Raw genomic sequence first — 24,258 nt, 5'->3', positions numbered from 1 at the left:
TTAAATACAGGAACTGATGAGAGCGTTCATCGTTCAAAAGATGTAAAAAGACTTATGTTTGGTAAAAACGGTTGAAATGGCGACATCTGAAATTCCGATTAGATATTCCTTGATACCTTTAATATCTACCCTTCAGCATGACATTCTTCTGCCACCGTGGTAGCTCAGTGGCTGTTGAATTTGACCGATGAGTCCAAAGCCAAATTGTCCAAGCTGAGTTTCGATGGAGGTGAAATGAGAAAACGCCTGTGTGTTGTGTCAGGTAAGTGAATGTTAAAGAACCCTAAGTTATAGAAACTAATCGGGAGCCCTTCACTGCGGCCTCTCGATAGCCCACCCACTACCTTTGGGGCTTCGAACCCCACACTCTTTATATACACCTTTCTTAACACCGCCCCGAAACGAAGCTGGCACAACGAAAAAAAATGGTCGTGGAGGTGCTGAGTATCGATCCCCGTACCTTTCGCATGCTAAGCGAGCGCTCTACCATCCGAGCTACACCCCCGGACGTGGCACGCTCTCGCTAGGGTGATTGTTTAGGGCGATTTCGCCACATCTGTTTTTCGCTGTAGTCGACCTCGAATGAATCCGGTTGCGCGCTCGCTTCAAGCAATACGTAACCCAATGCATTGTGAATGATCACTTCTGTCTTAACTTGTTATTAATCCCTTGCCTTTCTTGCTCCCATTTCCTTCTTCTCCTAACGCATGACCACCCTTGATCACTCTAATCACGGATAGCAGAAGTGCACACGTGCTTCTGTCGCTGTCTCGGAAGGAAGCTTATTGAGCAGTGGACCTCTTAACTGATAATAAGTGGTAAGAAGTGGCAGATAAAAGGGAATAGTCCCCCCCCCCCCCCTGCTTCCATGGTCGGGGATAGTCCCCTCCTTGCATTCAAGCTAGAAGGCTCATGACAATCGGCCGACTCTATTGGCTAGAAAGCGGTTCTTTGACTGGAAAAACTGCCTTGTTCTTGAGTTGCATCCGACTATAGTGCCATCTGTCGGCCGCCAGTAGCAGACACTGCGCTTCTCATTGGAAATACTTTCATTTGTCTTCGATAGGAGACTAAATATTGGTATCAGCTGATTCGCCAAGATGTTCAAACTCATGGCCCACTCTTCCTTCGCGCTGCAGAATCTCACTTATCAAATGCTTCCTGCGTTCACATGGACTAGTCCTGACGGTCATAGGTAATCAGTGGTAGTCTGCAGAGACACTTAACACTGCTTACCTCTTGCCCGCTCACGTTGGGAAAGCAGTCGCCGCGCACTGCAGCGTGATGCAACCGGATTTTACGCAGCTAGTAATTCTACCTCGGCATGATACGTAGCCGCCTCACCCTTTCTGGTATGCGCGCTAACTTCCTGATGGCAGTCGCCGCCGTAATGTCCATATTTGCAGAATCGGCCTTTCTCTACTTAAAATTCATTAACATTCACCACTTCCCTGGGATGGGATAGCAGGTGCTACCACCGGTTGAATTTATGTGATTCAGTTTGCGAGTGCTGGGTTTAGCGCGACTGCAACCTTCCGTCGTTTTCTGGTTCATAACATTACCCGGCGCCATCGAGCGAAAGTCCCGAACAATGGCTGAAATACTGAGGTACGAGGTGAGGGCGGATTTCGGCAGGAAAGGCATGCAGCAGAGTACAGACTTCCTACGGCGATTAATGAACTTGCCTGATGAATTATGGTCCTGGCAGATTGATGACCATCACTTGTCAAGAACCACACGCCATAGGCTAAAAATGCGCCGGACGGCATGGGCGGGGGATGCCGTCTTGTTTCGTGTCGTCCTGACGTCCTAGCTGCAGTGATTGTTCAACGCGAGGGCCATCGAAGACATTGGGGCCGCGTCTTCGTGTCGTTACTCCGTCAGTACTCGGGACGGGGTGAGCTAGAGCGACAGGTCGGATCGGGCTGGGCCAGTGCTTAGCGGCGGGATCCAGGAGCCTCGGACGACATTGAAAGCGTCGATGCTGCCCGGCTCAGATGAGGATGAACAACAGCGCACCCACAAAGATGTAGTAATTGGGGGGGGGGGGGGGAGGCATGATTACATGATTATATATAATTAATTGTTGCAGGTCTAGCGAGAGTACTCCGTCCCGGGCCACTTCCCGCTTCACACTCCTCTGCTCTGCAACAATATCTGATCACCAGATGTCTTCATAACCTTAAACGAGAGCTCTATAAAGTACTCAAATCTGCCAAGCTTCGGTGCAGTAGAGCAAGATAGGCCTCGCTACATCCTTCGGAAACTTGAGTGGTTTCGTTAACAGCGAGCAAGTCCACAACGCTTGCTACACTGGCTTGCGGACATTTCTATTCGCTCTTATCGCAGTGCACGGATTTTTGCGATGGCTATGGATGCGGAGCCCCGTACGTGGCTATGCGGGGCCGGGGATTTTCCACGGTCGACGTGTCAGGCCTTGGTAGACCGCTCGCTAAGCGACAACTCCCGTTGTCCCACGTCACTCACTCGCACCTCCGTGGCACAGTTTTCCCCAAGCGCTCAACCTGGCGTCCCGTCTGCTGAGTCCTCGTAGGTCTTTCCCTTTATCATTATCATTATCATCATAATCAACAACAGCAGCAGCAGCAGTGTCTTGACTAGGCCCACTGCAGGAAAGAGCCTCTCTCATATAACTCCAATAAACCCTGTCCTAAGTCGCTGCAACCAACTTAACCCCTCCAACTTCCTAGTGTCATTCGAATCCTTACTCTCTGCTATCCTCAGCTACGCCTGCATGCCTTCTCTTGGAATCCAGTCCACTCTTTCACAATTCATGCCCCGATCATGAACATTTGTTACTGAAACAGCGAGAGATATCATTAGAGAAAAAAAAAGGGTGCGCTCATAGCTTGCTTTTTCTCGGTGGGGAAAAAGAAATAGTTGATATTTTCGTAAAAGAATTTTGGCGCCAAAACCGACCGCACACAGTAAGATAGACGGGACAAGCCCAACACTGTGTGTTGTCTGTTTTGGCGCTAAATCCTTTTAAGAAAATATGCACTGACTAGTTCCCCAGCAAGTATTACTAAATTCTGGCTAGTTTCGACGTTCAACGTGACACTGAACTCGAGGAGAAGTGAAGAGCAAACAGAGAGCGCTATCAAAACGGTTCTCAGGTAGCCAGATCTCTTTGTGTCTTCTGTCGCCCGCGTGTCGAGCTGAGCTGATATTTAATATGTAAGTGTGGCAAATTCTGAGCCCTTTGCCTGTAATCTCTGTAGTAACAGGATTTTCCGCGTATAAAAAGAAGAAATAATTAACTTGATGAAACGTTCATTTATTACTTGGAAACCGCATAACAGAAAGCGTAGAAGAAAAACAGTGATATGCGATGTGTAACGATTAAGAGTAAAAAAAAAGAGCGAGGAAAGAACGCACGACAAACGAGGCAACACACACAACTCAAGCGCTTACCACCAAGTTAACAAGTCACGCTGTAATTATTTAAACGATGCGGGCTTGCTGCAGCAGACAAGAGGAAACGTATGGACGTGTCCATGGGCAGAGTACAAGCTGTCGCATTTTGTGCATCAAGAGTGCGAGAGTGCTTGAAACAGCTCAGGTTCTTCGTACTGCGACAAGGGAAACCTTCTGACACATATGAAGGTGGGGCATTGATTCTTTTTCTATGATACGTTGGGTATATGTAACACCCAACCGATCAATGACATACCGCGCGATAAACAAGAAATGTGCCACAGTGAGAAAACACGAATAGTCAGCATGTAATGAGCAGAATACACTCAAGATGCTGTTTGCTGCAACACTATATATTAGGTTTGAGGTGAAATAAATCCTCTCACTTAACACGGGTGCCTACCAAGTGCGCGGATAGAAGTGTGCTTCTCAAGGCCGAGATATCTTCAAAGGCATCTGAACATGACCCATGACATACACAATATCTCTGGTATAGTATTATAAGGAACGGTTTCTAGAGGATCCTCACTGACATCAATCCATCTATTGCAAAACTCGATGGGAATGAAAAAGTTTTATCTTGCTCTTTGCAGCGTAAGTAAGTGCGGTTTTTCTGCATTAGCAGCAAGTATTAGGCGGAAGTAGCCACAACCGCATAATTTCCTTCTGCTATTTCAGCTTTTATTTGCCATAAGACGGCACAGTGCGGTGGTACGGCGCGCCAACAAGTTTCCTGTGATTGGCGACTCCTCGTACGTACTGCAAACGCGGGTTGATAAAAGGACTGCTGCGCTTCTACCCGCTAATTTTGACGGCCGCGGGAAGTTATTAGCATGTTCCAAAGAGTTAAAATTCATAATCCTGTTTTTGTTATTAAATGCAAACCGGGAAATAGTGCCAACTGCGTAAACTGTTTTTGTGTTCAAGTAGTACGTTACAGTTTCCACTTTCAAGGGTAAAAGTGCAGGCTAGTTGCTTTTTCATGAAACAACGCTAACGGCATGGACAAATGCGCATGGTCGGGACACAGCGCTGTTTGCGTCCCGTTTGTGTCTCCGTTCCTGTCCTTTCCGCAGTGTTAAACATTCACTCCTTGTTCATCTGAAACTTTGATCTTAGTGTGTTCCTACATTCAAGTGTTCAAAGAGTTATAAAGCACAGCCTCTAAAAATACATGACGACGACAACAACTTTATTCCGGAACTCGAATGTAGCCACGCTCTTAATAACTTTTTCTCGTCAGTTTTTACAAAGGAACCTGATGGTGACTTACCAGATTTCTCAGCTGTCGACCCTCCCATCTATGCCACAGATTACATTTGATGCTAATGGAATCATGAAACTCATTGAATTATTGAAACTTACATCTTCATCTGGTGTTGACGGCATAAATTCTAAAATCCTAAAAAATACTAAAAACACTGTAAGTGTAATATTGTGCAACTCTTTCAGCAGTCCATATCAACAGGTGTCCTTCCACAAGATTGGAAAGTTGGTAAGATCATTCCAGTCTCCAAAAAGGGCTCACCTGTTTCATGCAAAAATTACCGCCCCATTTCCCTCACAAGCGTCTGTTCGAAACTATTGGAACATATTATTTATTCGCACATAGTCAAATTCCTTCTTTCCGTAAAATTTTTCCATACTAACCAGCATGGCTTTTTGAAAGGCCGTTCATGTGACTCCCAATTGGCTCTCTTTTTATTAATGACCTAAGCTCCAACCGTGACCTAAACGTTCCTACTGACACTCTCTTCCTTGATTTCAAAAAAGCTTTCGATAAAGTACCGCCTAAAAGACTGCTACTGAAGATATCGTGTCTAAATCTTAATTCGTTATTATTGGAACGGCTTTGTAACTTTTTGACTAACAGAGAGCAATTTATCTATGCTAACAATCATTCTTCTTCACGTAGCCGGTCATTTCAGGTGTTTCCCAAGGTACAGTCCTAGGTCCTTTGCTTTTCCTCATATATATTAACGATCTTCCTTCCAGAATTTCCTCTATCATCCGCTTATTTTCTGACGATTGTGTAATTTACCGCCCAATCACTAACAGTACTGACGCTGGCATTCTTCAACAAGATCTTAACCGAATCCAAACTTGGTGCGAACGTTGGTTAATGTCTCTCAATATTTCCAAAACATGTTTGATTTCGTTCCACCGTCGGCAGGTGCATACTCCTTCTAAATACACTCTTTTCGGTTCAGAAGTGTCGTCCGTTTCTTTATGTAAGTTGTACTTGGGTATTACTGTAACGCAAAACCTAACATGGTCATACCATATCATGAACATCGCTAACGAGGCTAATCGTACCCTTGGTTTCATACGGCGTAATCTACGATTTGCCACCCCTTCCATCAAATCATTAGCATACATAACTTTTGTCCGTCTTAAACTAGAATATGCTTCAGCAATATGGGATCCTCACCAGACTAGCCTCTCTTTAACCTTAGAAAAAATACAAAATCGGGCTATCCGCTTCATTTATTGTGATTATTCGTGCTACACTAGTGTGTCTGCTTTAAAATCTAGAACTAACTTACCCAGCCTTGAAACGCGACGAAAAATTTCTCGATTGTGTCTCTTTCATATGTTTTATCATTCATCTTTTGGAGAATCGGTCACATCACCTGCTTATCGCCTCTCAAGCCCTATTAAACACCATAAGGCCGTCTACGCCCCCACCGCAAGAACTACCGCTCATTCTCGATGTTTTTTCGTCACGTCATCCCGGGACTGGAATGATCTACAGAACGCCGTGCATCACATCAACGCCATCCATTTTAAAAACGCTATCAAGACCATTGTCGTTTAATTGCCATGCCTGTGTGTCATGTAAAGCCCCATATCAGGGGCCTGCGAGGTATCAAATAAAAAAAAATTGCAAATTCACGTCACCAAAATGCTACTTCAAAATCAGTTAATAAAATCTTGACATTTCAGGCGCTGCCAAGTTTACACTCATCACAGCTATTGCATCAGCCTGAACAGCTATAACTTCTACAAATCATTTTGCGCCAACAGCGCAATCCTGTTGCAAGCAGCAGGAGAAACGACTACCAAGCACTGATAGCCGACGCACATTACACGTCTCCCGCACACGCGCTAAGACTGTTTTCCAGCAAAGCATAGAACCTAGTCAGAACAATGCTTAGGCTCTCAATACAAATGCGAGTGCAATGCGCGAACCCGGGCTCGCACAGCGGGCATCCCAAGGCAAGTCCACAATACGTGCCGACCGTCTCACTTAAGGGGCGATGGGATGGGAAGAAACGGATTGGATAGATGCGTGGACACCATAATACACAATACTTTGATTGCCATAGAAATGAGGTAAGTTTAAAGAGAAATGCTCACAACATAGTTCTATAAGAAATAGTCTGGCGCACTCGATAAGCGTGTTTTAATTCAACGATTTGTGCCTAGGTAATATGAAAAAGTGTATTAGGTCCCACTGCATGTAAAATTAACGTTTTGAGTGCCTGCCAGTTTTCCTAGCTGAGCGTTTGTCAACCAAATCTCTGGCTCCTGTTGGTAAGCTTAACTAACGAATCACAGTTTCCTGAATTGCGAGATAACTATGACCCACCTCAATTCGTGTAATCCCATGCACTACCACCGACCCACCGTATGAGGACTCAGTACGGGACTAGGCAGCGCTGAACTTCATCTGTTTTCTCTAAAGCCGAATGGTATTCGCTGCCGTTACATGAAGCTAAAGGCGGCGTTACAAGCAGTTTCAATTCACGATCAGGAAGTGCGTGGGACGTCGGAAAATGTCAGGATGGCATCATTATACATCCAGTAGCGCCATGGGAATAACTCCTGTATGGGCCACATACACCAGCAGATACTCTGGGGGATTAACGAAAATCTGTATCAGTGCAACACCACCAGCTGGCATGTTGAGCAGATATCTGTAGGCCTGGACTCAGTAATAGGGTTCGAGTTTCCAGCAATAGCGAAAAGTAGCATTGATGGAGCAGGCAAATTAAAGAGTACCGGGTGCTTTCTTCAGGGTCTTAAGTACCTTTCGACAATGCGTGAAGACATCAACTTGGTCATACCAGGATTTCCAGATAGAGCTGCAGTAACGGCGGGGATGACTTGCAGTGCCAGGTTAGGAAAGTGAGAAGCTGGATGGTGTAAACTATGCGACCCTTTATTTTTATTTATTTTTTTCTTTTTTTTGGGGGGGGGGGTTGCAGGATGAGTCGTCAGTTTCTTCGTCACTTATTGGACAAGATCCGTGGCATCGTTTCTAAGGGTGAGTCTGTATTCTCGGGCGGCGAGCACCGCTGCAAAAAAGCCTTTCAGATCCGCCACCTTCACAGTGAAGCCGATACCACAGGAGCTCGCACAGCAATGCCGCGGCCGACGCCGCGCAGCCCAGCGCGTAGACGAAGAGGTACACGTGGAAAGGCTGCGGCGCAGCGCTGGGGTCCCTGGGGTCCACAGCCTTCGGCTTCTGATGGCGAGTGGCCAGTGCGGCTTCAATAACCGCCCGCAGTGTGCGGCGGTGCAGGTACCTGCGAGAGAGATCGTGGACGTTAAATAACACCATGGCTTACCAAAAAAGCGCACAAGGGAAGAATGTCGTACGCCCTAGCGCTAGGGATCTCTTTGCACTGCAGGTAGTGTCATTTTAGCGGGGGATGGAACAAACGCGGGTTAATCACATCCTAGTCGAAATCAAGAATAATAAATGGGCTTGGGCAGGGCATATAATGATAACCGCTGGTCCTTAAGAGTAACGGAGTGGATTCCAAGAGAAGGCAAATGTAGCAGGGGGTGGCAGAAAGTTAGGTGGGCGGATGAGATTATGAAGTTCGCGGGGATACGGCGGCCGCAAAAAGAAGCAAAGTTGCCGGACGTGGTCAAAGCTGTTGATAATGTTTTTAGTCGATTTATTTCCAAGATTTAAGTGCGGCTTTATAAAAGTCGCTGTGATTCGCACCAGTCGTGAAGTCCGATGAAGGTGGATAAACAAAATGTTATAAAATGGCGCCATGATACGTTTGGCAGTTAACTAACTGCTTTCCTTCGCGGACTCAGCCTAACGGACACCGCATAAAACTAGCGGGATTGCATGTCCGATCCGACATGTTTGCACATACAGCCCCGAGGAAGGTGTAAACCATACGCTTACCTATGCGGGTTGGTGTCGTGAAGGGCGATACCCCGATGCTCCATTAAGAAGCGCTCTCCAGGGACAAGATTCTACCACGACGCTTCTGCGACCATGTCATCGCTACACACGGACAGAACAGCGTGAGCGCCTTCGCTGTCCAAGCGGAAACAATGGTCAATCGCTCGATTTCCTTGAATGCAGTGTGGGTAACAGTTCTGGAATATTTTCATGATCGCTTCTATATCGGGCGACATTTCTCCTCCATAACTGACCACGTCCCTCACTCCTAACCAATGGTTCGTTGCGCAGGGCAGTACTAAACCGTTCTCGATCAGAAGCTTCAATTCTGCTATAGTACCGATTCCTTTTGAAATTCTTGGGACGCTTTGTATCGCAGTGATCGTTGTTTGAATATAGTTACCTAAGAAAAACATGCCGAAGGACCATGAAGCAAGAATTAGCCTGCATTCCGCCAGCATACATGGTGAGCTCTGATTTAACAGGCCACCAACTAGGAATAGGCAAACGTCAGACAGGGAGAAGGAGTGTTGCCTCGGAATAAGCTTAACGGTCATCCACAGGCCCAGGCAGAGGAAAGCGCCGAGAGCCGCTGAAGTGACTATCAACCAGGTGAACGAAATCCATAAGTAAATAAACGTTATTTGCATGACAGTACCACGTTGAGTAAAGAAACAGAGCACTGCTGGAGAAAATTGGGTGTCTTTAAACATGTGTGGAAATTGAAAGTAGGAGCCGGTGTAAGCTAATATTATAAACTCTACCTCTGAATAAAATTGTACGTCATTCCTGGCTCTGATGAGGTGCACACTGTTATTCAGTGTTCTGTATGCGTCCAGAAGGGCTGCAGCTTCTGGCATCATCAGAGCGATTTCAATGAAATCCGTTCATATCAGGAACTGCTTCCCTTTTGGAAAGGAGTTGTCCGGTCCATCTTCAATAAAAAAATTTCAGGAGCTTCGACAATCTTTCGCTGATTGCATCTTCTGAATCGGCTTGTGGGAGCATTGATGGTAGCGGTAGTGACACTCGTAACCTGGCAGAGGCCGCTGCGAAACTGCGTGAGAACCTCCTCGTGTGAATCTGTAGGAATAAACCAACGCGTATACGTCAGCTGTTGAATGCAAACTACGGTTACGTTCTGCAATTCGCGGCTTTGGTTCCAGAACCAGGGCGCAAATACAAGCCGCTTCTGTACGGAGAACGAGAGAGAATTTTTCCGCGGCACAGAACAGCTTCCTCCTTCAGCGGCATAAGGCACAAATTCGCACAATACGTCTTCGAGCGAGTCCTTCACGAATTTCAGTGCTATCGGCAGGTCGTTAAAGTGTTCCTCTAACTCTGGTAACTTCTGGGGTGAGTGGAGGAGGACAGATCTCTCGGGGGATGAATTCGAGGCTTCCATAATGCTAAGCATTGTTGAATTTAGTCCAGCCGACAGAGCGCTGGTATCAATGACGGAAAGGAGACAGCAAATCAGCAAGAAAGTCGCCCTCGAAGATAGCTTAGTACGCATCACGTATAGCGAGACGATGGTCCTCTAATCGCCAATATCAACTTTCAGAGGCTTCCCATTTGCACGTTGCCGCTCTTTGCGTCAACAATTGTTCACACTTTAAAACACTACTTTAAAGCCACATTTCGCGGTAACGCTTTCCAATAAGGCACCGTCTATCGTCTTCTATCACCAATTTCGGTGCAGTATGTTCACAGAACAAGAAATTTCATTTTTGTAACGAACAACGTGAAAGACTCAGAAACATCAACCGCAGTAACTTCAGGTGAGCTGTGTGAAGTTGTGAACTCGAGTGCGGTGCTTATACTGAACTGGGCCCATTAGGAAGTTGCTTAGAAACGAAAAAAAAAAGCGGGAGAAAAAGCACGGAAGTGAACTGCACCGAACAGCGCAGTGTTTTTCTCACTTCTTGGGCTACGTTCGATAGCCGCGTAGGAAAGCGCTTCACAGTTCCAGAAGGTACAGAGTCGTGCGCGTCCACTCAAACTTGTGGGGCTTGTGTACCGAAAAGAATGACTCGAGAAAAACTTTCGCATTGCTGAAGGAGTCCGATAAGAAAGTACTTTTGAGCAAACGCTGGATTGCATTCAAAAAGCGATTCCATTGAGCTGTATGTTTGCGTTGAAAAAAACTTCGGAAAACGGCGATCACTCCTGGGACACACACAAGTGCACAGTGCACGTTAAAGAACCCCAGGTGGTCGAAATTTCCCGAGCCCTTCTCTACGGCGTCCCTCATAGTCTGAGCCGCTTTGGAGCGTCTAACCCCCACAATCCAAATCTTTCACTCCCACCTTCCTTCCTTCCCTCACGGCGCAGTTGAGTAGTCCACCTTGAAGTGAGGCAACAGTGCAAAATTTCCTTTCCTCCAAAACCACTTATTTAGAGTTATATATGGAAGGCACAGTGACTAAAATCGCATGTTTCCAGTTCATCAGCAACCGCTGTAAGAATTGACCGACTTTAGGCAATTCTTGCTAGAAGATGAAATGCAATGGTGAAATCCCGACCATCCACGCCACATTTTCCTCATCGCGGCCACGTTGGTGGTTTGTTGGTTTATTGGGTTGGTTGGTTGGTTTATGAGGTTTAACGTCCCAAATCAACTCAGACTATGAGGGACGCCGTAGAGAAGCTGTCGAGAAATTTCGACCACCTGAGGTCTTTAACGTGCGTTGACATCGCACAGTACACGGGCCTCTAGAATTTCGCCTCCATCGAAATTCGGCCACCGCGGGCCGGGATCGAACCCGCGTCTTTCGGGTCAGCAGCCCGAAAGACGCGGGTTCGATCCCGGCCGCGCCTTCCGGGCTGCTGATCCGAAAGACGCGGGTTCAGCAGAAGGGTTGTTGCTCCCGACATGAATGAATGACACCGATACTATACACCTGCTAGACGATAAGGCGGCAACCAAACACGTGCTAAAGGAAAGAAAAAAAAGCTCCGCAGGATTTAAGCAATATATATTTCACGTTTCTTTTTAGGGCCACCAGATATTCAGTCCCTATCAATGCGACTGGCATGACCGATCAACTAAACGAAATTCTCGATTGGAAAGCGTTAACCACGTATCTCGCGGCGTCAAGAAGATAATTCGCTCTGAAACAAGCCCGTAATGGCAGAACAGCCTCTTGACCACTTACGCGCACTTTATAACGACCCTTAGCGCTTTTAATCTTGGTGACAGCAACAGTACATGTTTGTTTTCGAACATTCATTCGTGTGAGTGTCATAAAATGACAAAAGTATTCCAAAATCTAACGGAAATAGTCACCGTCGACGCACTATGGCGTCGTTGACTGCCAGCGTGCCCGATCTAGATGTTGATGAAACCCCGCCCTCCAGGATGTGTGAAGCACTAACGGTCGCTGAGCTGACCCGCGAACAATTCCAGAAAACGAGACGGGCACGCTGGCGCCAACTGACCTCAGCTGCGCTTCCTGCAGATGTCAGGGACCTCGGCTGGCTGCGAGGCTGGCGGGTCCTGCCCACAAGAGACCGCCTTGCGGCGTGGGGCGTGGCGCCCACCGTCCGATGCCCGCAATGCGGTCTTTTAGAAACGTTGCGGCACGCTATGTTCGACTGTGTAGTGGCGTGCACCTTTTGGGTACTAGTGTCACGGATGTTTTTAACCCGCCTCGAAGCGCGCACTAGTTCACGCGAACTGTTTACATTATGCTCTTGTGTGTCGGCATGTTCGTTTTGTGGCGGCAGAGTGGAGCGGCTTCCTTAAATGGGCGTCCGGAAAGAGCAATGTTTCCACAGTTGCAGCGCCTCCGCACGCGCCTCTTTGAGCAAGCATGCGTGGACGCACTGTCAATGAATGAGGATGAGTTCTTGCGCAAATGGTCGACATATTTCATCGTCCTGCGCGGCGGTCGAGTGTCGGCTTACTGCCTTACTGACGTGCTCAGTGCTGCGTCACTGCGCATGTGCTTGACTGATCAGAGCATTGAGTTCAGCAGTTTTGCATTGCATTTTTCTTGACATTAGAAAAAATTAAACTTCTCTTTCTACGCCGCGAATACAGATCACCATATCGCTCTTTCAAAAATTAGCCGTATGACGCCGCCACCCTTGCAGGAATGACCGGCCCTTGTTTCTTACAGAAGCAGGTGTCTCTGCAGGATGTGGACGGTGCGGCTAAACGGCGTTAAACGGGGATAAACTTCTCTTTCTATGTCACCCACAGGGCTGTACACATCAACGGCAAGGTCTACTCGTTCGACAGTTACCACGGGGCATGGAACTTGCTCCGTGTCTTCATCTTCGACCCCGCGTCGCGCCGGTGGGATATGGTGCTGACGCAGCTTCCCTACGGCGGGCTGATTAACATTTCCCGCCATACAGTTGTAGCGTACAGCCACTGCGCGTATCTGTGGGGCGGCCCGCCCAGCTGGCTATCGCCGACTGTCCTTTACAGCTTCGACACAAGCACCATGACATGCAGCCGCCCTGAGGTGGCCGGTGAGGTGCCGTCATCGATTTACGGCAGCACAGCTTGTGTTGTTAGGCACCGTAAGTATATCTTAAGAGACTGGGATGTTTCGCCGTATATGCGGGTCCTTGACTTGGATACCCTAGAGTGGCATCGTGTCCCCACTAGCGGAGAGGCTCCGGTTCTACCTGCCTGCCACACTGCGTCTGCCATCGGGACCCGCAGGTATGTTTTCGGCGGCAGCCCAGCAGACGTTTCCCTCATCCTATACTATTTTGAAACGACCAACTCTTCATGGGTATGCCCATAGGTACAAGGAGTTCCACCTGTGTGCCAGTGAAGTCATTCAACCTTCGTGTATAACGAAGAACTGTACATTTGCGGAGGGTACAGCGATTCGCTGCAGACCTACTTGGCAGATATACACAAGTACGACCCCGTGACGTCGCGTTGGACCGAAGTGAAGCCCTATGGCTCACCACCATCTCCCAGGCACTGGCATGGCTGCTCAGTGATGGGTGAAAGAGTGTTTATCTTCGGCGGCTTTGGGCCGGCACCCAACCAGGATGAGGGGCAAGTTGCTGAGGAGCGAAGGGGGCTGACCGATCTCCACGTGGTGCACTTGGCACCGACACTGCAGAACCTGTGCTTACTTGCAGTAATTGATGCACGGCTGGATCTACGCCCCTTGCCAAGCTTCATTAAACAAATGGTCTGCGCTATCACTTCTTCGTAGATGCTGCATCTCAAGCAAACTGAGTGCCTTCGGCGAAGCCAGTCCTGTGGTGCGGTGATGATGCAACTTCGGCGCCACTACTGGACGCAGTAATAAACTCTTCTTTTATACGCAAAGAACTCCTTCCTTCTGTGCTCGATTTTGGCGCAAGCAAAAAAGTCGCTAGTATTTTTTTTATATTCATGTCGCCCGGGGCCGCCACTTTTTCTTAAATAACAAAGGGAACAAATTTTCTGATCGAAGAATTATTCACTGAAATCGATTCAACTCCAGTCTGGTGGTTTGTTCAAGCGAGTCGCATTTACGTCACTTCGGCATGAAGCTTTGTGACCAATTTTAGTTTTCCGCCCAGCCCCTGCTGGTGATACATTTAAGAGCAGGTGGTAGATAGAGATATGTGGTGGTAGGCGTCGATTTCACCTCTTATCCGGAAACAACTTGAGTCTTTTGCGATGACTTCAGAAAGCCAAACAGTTATCACTTATTTCCGCATGTCTGCCCTCACTTTGACGCTGCTTTAAATGTTCACTGATTTTATAGCCTGCTAGTTATGGTCCTGTTTTCGCTATATACATTCTAGTTTCAATCTGGAAGCATCCGATCGGCATCTATGTCGTGAACGTGAGCCGAGAGAATTCGTTAAAGCTTGTATAAGTGACTGAATCAGGTTAAGATCATATCAAAGGAAATCTACAGCATGCTGGACTGTATTTGAAGCTTCCCGACAGCTTATTTACACTGATGCGAGAGCGCTCTGGTGCACTGCGCACGCCTTATACATTATCGACAAGCCTTCCACAATGGCTGGTGTGAAATGTTTGGAAAATGTGTCTGTGACACCAACTTGAATTGACAAAGCAACTTTGTGCCATGGCGCTCTTTAGCCGCCATGGCACAAGAGCCATAAAAATTCATCAGAATCGACAGGGAAGAGGAGGAGAGAGACTTTAATGGATAATGGAGAGGTCTGCCTGGTTATAGGCCCGGCATGCTACTCCAGATGAGGATGAATTAGAGGGTGAAATGGAGAGAGAAAGAGAGAGAAAGAGAAAAAAAAAGGTGACATCAAACATACTCAACACTCACGCACTCTCACACACACAATGATTATCGAAGTATGTCCACTAAACCCGTGTCCCTTAGAAAAACTAAGGCGACAGGGCGTGTGCCACTGACAGAGTTGCACCTCGACGACGAACCCCTTAACTTTTTAGTCCACTACGTTGACGCCTACGGCTACTGCGTCTACATGGGGGGTAGCTTTTCGGACATAAGGTCGCAGATGGGCGGCTTATACTGGTTCGGTACCCGCGCTATGACATGGAGCCGCTCGGAAATGTGCGGCCAAGTTGCGATACTGAGCATCTCTGCTTGTGTGCTGGGTCAACAGATGTACAACTTTGGTTTTTTGGACCCGGAGTCCTCACACCGTATATATTATCTTGACCATGAGAGTGGAGTCGAACCGACTAGCCGCTGCTTCCACACGGCGTCCCCAGTCGGAACCCGCCTGTATGCTTGTGGTGGCCAGGCGTTGAACATAGAGGTCAACGACCGGTAAGATAATTCCTTGTATTATCTGGAAACAACCACATTGATGTGGGTGCGCCGAAGAGTGGAAGGTGCGCTCCCCAAAGGCCGCAAACTTCACACTACCTTCGTGTACAACGAACAGCTGTACATCTTCGGTGGCCGCACAAGAGAGCTGGGCGGTTAATTTTCAGACACGCATAAGTATGATATCGAGAAGTCGTGTTGGATCGAAGTGACAACACATGGATTACGCCCGTCTGCTAAGCGCTCGGCCGGTTGCAGCGTGATGGTAGAAAAGGGTGTTTGTTTTTGGTGGCTTGGGGTACGCCCCAGACCATGAGAAAAGAGAGCCCATCGATGTTTCTGAAGAGGAAAAGGCGATAACTGACCTGCAAGTGTTGCACTCAGCACCTACACTGCAGAACTTGCGTCTTCTTGCTGTCATCGATAGCAGGTTTTGACGTAGGCGGATTACCGGTAGCTATTAGAAACGAGATCAAAGCTACCTCTTATGGCTCATCACAGATAGCGGACTCGTCCTGCACTTCAAACGAATGGTGCGCCTTCAGCGGAGCCACAGATGGTGGTGAGGTGGTGGCCACAATAGTGGCCACCACCAGATGGTGTTCACTATTGTGGCCACCAGATGGTGGCCACAATAGTGTTATCAGTGTCTTTACTTAGGTAGGTAATAATGCCTTTTTATTCTGAAAAACACCTTAGAAACTGAGCTTCTGCGGCGGACAGTTATTGGCCCCCTATCACCTAGGAGCGCCGCGCTGTGCGATTAGCGCTCCGCCCTCGGCAGCCTGTATAACCGAAACCGTGGTCCGCAGCTTTTGTGCGTATACAGTGAGACCATCGAAAGCTTTGCAGAACACGGATGTGTCATTCGCGTGCAGTTGTTGGCGGGTCAGCGCGGCGCCGAGGAAAACCAACTGTATGACAAACTCGCCACCACGCTCACCAGCTGTCTCATAACGACACCCTGTACGAGCTTGGGGACCAACGTGCGGTGATTCGCGATAAACTCTTAACTGCCAGATCCTCGCTTCGCACATTGAGAGCGCGGTTTCATCGCCAGCGCACGCATTTAGAGTTGGAGCCCGCATCTTTCGAGTGTGACCCGTGGAAAAGCAGCTGCCCCACGGACTTTCTACGAGCTACGCGGGCCTCGATTAGGGTTAGGTTCTGGGAATGACGCCCTTGTTCCTTCGCTGTACCGCTTTTGTGCAGCCGCGTCGCTGGGTGCTGGAGACCTATAGAGCGCGTGGTAACTCATGGCGGAAATACTGACGACGCTTGTGTGGCTGTGAGGCTGCGTGCACGCCCGCGATTGAACAATTGTGAGCATCTGTGCATCGAGCGGACTCTGTGCTCTGTGTATCGAGCGGACACGCCTGACGTCCCGTTTGTGCTTCTCCAGGTAGCCTCGCAGCATTAGGACGCTCAGCTTGTGCTATGTATGGAGGGGGGCAGCCGAGCCCCCGACCCCCAGTCTATTGGTGGAGAGTGTGCCTCGTGTGCGACACCCCGTGAGAAGACACGGCGCACGCGCCTTCTATATACATTATGAACACCCATGACTATAAAATGCAGGGAAAAAATGTGGTAGAGTTCTAACTTGTCCCAACCGAGTAGTCGTGCGAAATCATTTGCTTAGCCTGGTTGACTCGTGCTTTTGTTTTGCTGGGTGGTCGGCACACCTTGTTACAATAAACCTAGGTTAAGTGATTATCGAGGTGAATCTCATGTATCTGCTCGCGCCGCAGGTGAAAATACAAGATGACATTGCGCAATGCACAGCGCGAGATTGTGTTGCAATTTAACACGAGGCGTGATCGCCTACGACGATGGCATATAGTGCCCTCGTGCAGTGGCCAGAGAAGCTGATCTGTTCGCGCCACCGCGGATTCGAAACCCGGTCGCGGTAATATTTTTTTTATTTCTGCAGGGGCTGAGCTATGCTAGGTTTTTCTAAGGTCACTTTCAAGGCCAAGCTTAACACATACTCGGTGAGCTAGTTATACCTCGTTAAGCAATGTTTTCACAACGCTGACGCGAAGAAAAGATGAGACAACGCATTTTTGCGGTAATATTGTAGTCATGTAAAACCAACTAGCCCAACTTCATGCGCTGATGAAACGGAAGTCTTCGGGTCGCATTCTCTCGGAAGTGGTGAGAATACAAGTTTTAACCCATTTAATTCGTGCAGGCAAATCTTGCAGGTTTAATGTGAGTTCACAGTAATCTTTTTTTTCTCGAAAATTCTGCACTCGTCGCCGCCGCCGTGTTTGCTGCTGCTTAAACTTGCTTACTGCTTACCTCAGAGATGCGCTACATTTGTGCTTTGCTTCCTGCAATGCAAGATTTCGATCTGTGTTTGCTTTGTAATTAGATATTTCCTGAAATAGGACCATTTTGCCTTTGTCAATACGCCAATACGTCAATATTAAAATTTTGGCCAATACAACGGCAGGTTTGAAAGGAGAAATATATTGAAGAACACCACTCATGTATTTAATGAATTTCTTGGTGTTATCAGAGGAGGAGCGATAAGTTAACGCAAACAGTGCCCCGTCGCATTTGAGAGTTGATCCATAATGGTATAAAACATGATGATGAGTAAAATCCTTGCTAGCCACCAGGGGAACGCCTGTGCTTTCAGTTCCGAAATACATCTCCGACATCAAAAGTCAAATGCATTCTCAGTCTGGCGAGCAAACGACGAACGCCTAAAAACGGTCGCCTGGCGGGAAGACAAACGGCGGTTCATCGGCTTCGACTACGATGGTCCTGTAGACGTTGATTGCTACTGTAGACGTTGATCGCTAGTCAATCTGAGTAGGTCGAAAGGTTGGGAGGACAGCGATCACGCAGCTCTCGGAGTTGTAGTATCTGATGACTTCTTCGACGCAGCGGAGGTGACAACGAAGGTGAAGGTGAGTTCACCTCAAATGGAGGATCGACAAGAGCAGGAGACACAACTTTTTGCTTGGCCCGCTTTAGAAATTTTCAGCTTGATCTGAGAGGGGTGCTGAACAATTGTTTTCATGCACAGAAAGATTGTGAAGGGACCCGCGGCACCGAAAAGGCTTTCGGTAGAGTCAGGCTATTGAAAACAACCATGAGATGGCGAAAAAAATTGTTTTGAAATACAAGCGTTCGACTACAGTGTATCTCACCTCCCTGCTCCCCTCAGCGTGCACTCTCGGGAAAGGAAGCTTTCCTATATCGGCAGCTACAGACAGACAATTTTCCGACGCCACAAAACCGACGGCCAGCCTCTCCGCCGACACAACTTCAAATTGTAGCTTATGCCCGGGCTCCCAGACTCCCTGCGACATGGTCTGGGAATGTGTGAGCACCCCCTAACTAACCACCCATCCACTGAGCCTCGTGGGACCACTGGCTGCCCCTCCCCCTGCCCAGCCACCAACTTCCGCTTGCCCGCCGATAGCGCGCAAATGTAGTCAGCGCTGCACTTTCGAAATAAAAAGCCTAATTTCCAGGGATATAGTCTACTGCAATATAAAAAATTTTTCTCTATGCGGCAGATGCAAAATTCTAAATCCGTATAATAAAGCCCATAGAGGCATCTTAATCTCCTTTGTTCTTTCATGCCCTAGACGCGCTGTGATGTGTTCCTCGCTTCTACTCTACTTTCATTAAATTACTTTCTCTTTCTCACTTCTACTCTTCTTCTTCTTCTTCCCCATATGAAAATACTCGCTGTACTCATCTCGTCTTTGTCGTTTTCTCTGACGCCGAATATAAGGTCAACTATTGTGCGAAATGTGTTCTTCCTTTTATAATGCGTTATGCTACACTGGCTTAGTAAGAAATAGTGCAAACATCGCAGGATTCCCACCGGAACATCTGTTCTGGCAATGTGCACGTCTTGCGACAGAAAGAACGCGGCTTTCATATTAGACGGAGGAAGTGAATGATCTGTCAAGGCTACAACAACAACAACATAATTAGGACGGCGCCAGCTCATGCCGCGAGCAATCCGCGCCAGCCCCGCCCAGAGAACAAGCCCTCAGTGGTCCTGGAAAGACGCACATGTCCCGTATGCTATCAGTGGGGACCCCGGTGCGAATGCCATCACCGACGGCGAATGACAGGAGTGGTTCGGCGGAAGGCCGGAACATCCCCGACGCCGCGAACCACGGGGTGCCGGACGAGTCCGCGGACGAAACGGAGCTGCGACGAGAGCCGCAGCGCAGTGGAGATGAGCCCCGCCGTTCGCCGCGGCCTTCCACCCCGGACGGCGTATTCCCTTCCGTCCGGCGGGACGCGGCAAGCATGCCGCGGGCGTGCCTCATCTTCGCCATCCTGGCGGTGATCGCCGCCACGTGCTACATCGTCGTGTCGCGGCTGATCTTCATCGCACAGTGGCTGTCCGCGAACGGCCTCCCCTCCTACAAGAATCACCGAAGTCCGGCCGCCCCCGGAGCCAAGTGGGGAGCCCCGCGGATATAGATGCCGGGCTTCCGGCACGGTACCGCACCAGGTGCCTTGCCAGGCGGCACCGTTTGGAGCTGCAAGGTCGCGGCCACCGTCATCGCTATTTTACGCCTTGTTCCTACGACTGGGACCGCTACGCTGATAAGCCCAGAAGATGCGGTCAATAAATGTTACTATTGTGCGCAACAAAGTTGGTAGCAGCATGTGATTTACACATAGCTACGCACATTTGATTGTTTAAATCCTGAAATACGTTCGAAGAATTACAAGTTAGCAAAGCTTTTTGCAGACCCATTTTTGCGTCTCCACTACAGCTCGCCTGGATGAGGCAGCGCACATTTCATATATCGCACTACAAGAGAGCGATTTTGCAATATTAGATAGTCTTGTGTGAGAATACCTTTGATTCTTTTTCCTTTATTCCTGTTTGTATATATTTCCTTTTTCGCGGTAGTAAACCTTCAGTTGAAAGATAGTGCCTGTGTTGCCCTCTTCTCCCTTGTCTTCATTCTTCACCGCTATGATGTATAGTTCAATCCGACTAGCCCAACTTTCCGACATTCTACGTTACATTAAGCTTCACAAGTAATCTTGAAGTAATTAATTATTTATAAGAAGTATTTATTGTATTTACGTTATTTTTTGGAAGCAGCAGTTACTTGCATTCGCGCGATTTCAGGCTAGTAATTAGTAGTGTAAATCAATTACTTTTCACAAATAATTTTTCCATGTGTAGTAAACACAAACAAAACATCGACGTTTAGCGACAAACGCAGCTACACCTTTCCAGATTCCACCCCGCTGCAATCGGTATCGACACCGATTTCTCATGCGTTTCTCCGCTGCCTGGTTGCTTAATGCTTCTACTTGTTCTTGACCGAAAACTGAAACAGTAGCGCTCAGTTTCCCGGCTGTTTCCTTTTTTTCTCGTGGACAGCAATCGTTGATGCCTTTTTTTTAAAGGCGGTGTTTTCGCAGACGGCGTGTCATCTGCCCAGACACGTCTGCTCCTTGTGTTTCTGCAAACGTCGAGAGCAGAGGGCAAGTAGAATTCGAGGCTCGAACTGTGCGCTCGCCTGACTTCTTGAGGACAGATGGGATAGGCTCCGCGCAGCGATCATTCAATTAGTAAATACGAAATCACCAGGATATACACTCAATACACACTCAGGATATACACACAAAGCCAAGCTCCGATGTTCGTATTTTCTTCTGGCCTGTTACGCGCGTCGAGCTAGATCTTCGGGGACTCTCCACCTCAGGTCTAAAATTTTCGTCCTCCTACACGCCTTCAGCGTGTACATGGCCTGCAATATATGTGGCATGCGATGCAATCAGACGAGATGCTTATTAGTGAATCGGCCAACTACTTCTGATGCGTGACGTCATCACATCGAATGGTGCCATCAACAAAGGTACAGGCTGAAGCTCGGGCAGGTTGATACAACTTTCCAAGCAAAAATATTTCGCTCCGGGCGGATTATACTTGAGCTGCTAGTCAGCGCCTTGTGTGTCGTTTTCTTCCTTCGTCCTGTGTTTTGCGCTGTTTACCTTCCTTTAAAAAGGTAAAGGTAAAGAAGAAAAGTCTCGCGCTCGCATGCGCATGCGCCGCCCACTGTGCAGCGCGTCTTCTTCCTCTCTTCTTTGCGTGCAGCTATGAACATAACCGACCACGCAGTGATTCCGGCAGGCGGCGCACCAGCAGCTCGCACTGTGAAACAAAGGACGAAGAAAAGCGAATAACGCCGACCACCAGGTTTGATTTCATTGCGTGGCCGTTGACTGGAAAGGAACAAAGCGGCCCGATATCCTTTTCGCAAGAACTGGTTGCCATCGAACGATGTGGACGGCGCGGCTGAACCGCATTCCAGAACTCTTCAACGAAACATCGGTCACCATCGAAGGGAAGGTTTACTTGTTCGGCGGTTTCGACATCTGCTGGCCGGACAGTGATGAAATCTCGGGCTACATCGTCGACGTGTACACCTTCGACCCTATCTCGTACCGGTGGGATAGAATACACACTCGACCATTTCCCGAAGTTGAGCCGATTTTTTACATCATGGGCCGCAGCGTTGTAGCCTACGGCCACTGCGTCTACATATGGGGCGGACAGCACATCAGCCCAGAGGTTACCGGCCTCTACCGCTTCGATAGCGATGCCATGATGTGGAGCCCTCCGGCGGTAAGAGGCGAAGTACCGAGTGCTGATGTTAACCACTCGGCGTGCGTGCTTGGTCACCGGATGTACATTTTTGGTGGATTGCACAGAGGTTCATCGAATTTTGTATGTTTTCTTGACCCGGAGACCCTAGAGTGGCATCGTGTCCCGACCAGCGGAGAGGCCCCCCTCGGGCGCTACGGCCACACGGCGACAGCCATCGGAACCCGCATGTACGTTTGGTGTGGCAACCTAGAATTCTCACGACCGCACGATCGTTACGACAATTGCTTATATTATCTGGAAACGACCACTGCGACGTGGGTGCGCTCACAAGTGCAAGGCTTGGCCCCGGAGGGGCGCGACTTTCACTCTGCCTTCGTGTACGAGAGACAGCTGTATATCTTCGGCGGCTACAACGGAGTGCTGAACACCTACTTTACAGATATGCACAAGTATAACGTTGAAAAGTCGTGCTGGAGTAAATTGACGCCCAGCGGATCACGCCCGCCTGCGAGGTACTCGCCCGGATGCTGTGTGCTTGGAGAGAGGGTGTTGGTCTTCGGCGGCTTCGGGCCTCCACCCAGCCTTGTGGAGGAAGATCATCTCGAAGTGTTTTCTGAGGAAGAAGAGGAGCTGACGGACCTGCACGTGTTGCACTTAGCACCGACGCTGCAGAACTTGTGTATGCTTGCTGTCATCGATGCAGGTCTGGATATGAGCGAATTACCAGAATTGATTATAAATGAGATCAACACCATCAAATCAGGATAATCTTAATCGCCGCGTCCGAGTTGTCGTCAGCTTGATAGAGCGCCTTGGACAGAGCGTCGCGAGATCGTGCTGGCATACAGGCGGCTTGAACTTATCCCGTACTACCCTACGGCATTTCTTTCGGTGTGTAGCAGTGCGCCCTCCAGGGGTGGAACAACAGTGAGCCTTTGCATGCATCGAGAAGACAGGCTTGATATTCTGTTTTATCGTCGCTCGGTAGCCGCGCCGTGTCAAGACGCTCTGCATGTGCTCTCCTATAGAAGGAAACCAGCCGCGCTGTTAGCGCGTAGTGTTAAGAGGCAACACATGACACAGCACTTCTTGAGTGTGCAGTATGTAAGAATGTGTACATATGTGACATTAGCTCAACGGTGGTGGTGATACGAGCGGCAACGCGTTTAATCCCGGCGCCAAGGCTGGCAGGTTGGCACGATTTCCGAGTAAGCTTTTTTCTTTAAAATTTTGTGCACATCGTCGTTCCTGTGCTTGCTTCTGCAGCATATTTCTAACCGCTTTTCTTCCTGAGTTGCTGTGTATGTGAATTCATTTCTTCTTGGTAATATTCCAATGTGTTTTTACTTTGTAACGAGGGGCTTCTGGAGAGTAACTGTTTTTCAGAAGCTGCGAATGTGATTAAGTGATTATTGATCTTATCTTAGCTCCGGAATTGCCATGACTAAGTCACTTTTTAACGGTTTAGATGGGAAGAGGAAAAAAATAGGCAGTGGCTTAGCTCTGGTTAAGCCTGCATACACAAGCGGGATGCTTCAGTTGTGCTTGGTTTGACGGCCGTCCACACACTGCCTGCACGGAGGCGGAGGAGGAGACGGAAATCGGCGCAGTTAAAACTGCCCGCAGGAATGCGGAGAGGAGTGTTGCCGGCTGCGACGCGGGCAACACGCGGCTGCAACGAAACGTCGAACGGGAGGGAGGAGAGGAGCGCGCGCAGTAGTAGCGGCGGTGAGAAGGCGGCGCACATGCGCAGTGGTGCGCGGTTGCGTCGAACGCTGCGCGAGACTCCACTCGGTCGCGGCATACGGCATACGCGAACGTCGGCTCCGACCCTCGTAGTCAAGCTTTTCGCTTCAAAAATTGGAAGCTCCAAACATCTCATGTTATAAGCTACGAGGGGAGAAATAATTTTCCTAGCTCGCACAAAAAAAAGAAGACCAGCTTAAAAGTGTTCTGACAGAAGTAGGAGCAAGCTTATCGGGATAGCCGAAATTAACGAGATAGTTATTCTTTCATGGACATGGTCGTCAAGGTACAATAACCTGCTCAACACCGGCTCGATCAATCTGATATATATTTATTGGAGGTAAAAGAAGGGTCAACTGGGACTGCAGCCTTCAAGGAGAGGGCCGAGAAGGTTGAAGCAGACCGCGCCAGTGTTGAAGTTGAGAAAATAAGACGGTGGGTAAGACACGAGGGCAGACTTACGAGCACCGCCTTAATAGTATGACGCTATAGCGTTAATTGGTGGCTTCAGCCGGTTGGGGTCCCCTGCGTATCACGTAGCAAACATGGTAATTCTCTACTTT

The 24,258-nt window shown here is 48.6% G+C and overlaps 1 protein-coding gene and 1 pseudogene across 1 annotated transcript; one reads left to right on the top strand and one right to left on the bottom strand.

Moving 5' to 3' along the window:
- The window catches only part of LOC149357118 (sodium- and chloride-dependent glycine transporter 1-like), a 65,431-nt pseudogene extending 45,782 nt beyond the window's left edge, over window positions 1-19,649 (bottom strand).
- A 1,973-nt stretch (window positions 19,650-21,622) lies between these two features.
- Window positions 21,623-22,664, top strand: LOC149357117 (uncharacterized). The gene is made up of 2 exons (XM_089576513.1): window positions 21,623-21,967; window positions 22,653-22,664. The coding sequence occupies exons 1-2, from the start codon at window positions 21,623-21,625 to the stop codon at window positions 22,662-22,664; spliced, it is 357 nt and encodes a 118-aa protein (XP_089432639.1).
- The last annotated feature ends 1,594 nt before the right edge of the window (window positions 22,665-24,258 follow it).

This window comes from Amblyomma mixtum, chromosome 3 (genome assembly GCF_055824585.1).
Source record: "Amblyomma mixtum isolate Tamu chromosome 3, ASM5582458v1, whole genome shotgun sequence".
NCBI classification, from domain to species: Eukaryota; Metazoa; Arthropoda; class Arachnida; order Ixodida; family Ixodidae; genus Amblyomma; species Amblyomma mixtum.
The sequence above is the reverse complement of the archived record's forward strand: the minus strand, read 5'-3'. Positions and strand labels throughout refer to the sequence as shown.

Excerpts from the sequence above, each read along its gene's own strand:
- LOC149357117 (XM_089576513.1), top strand. The coding sequence starts at position 21,623 with ATGTGGACGGCGCGGCTGAACCGCATTCCAGAACTCTTCAACGAAACA.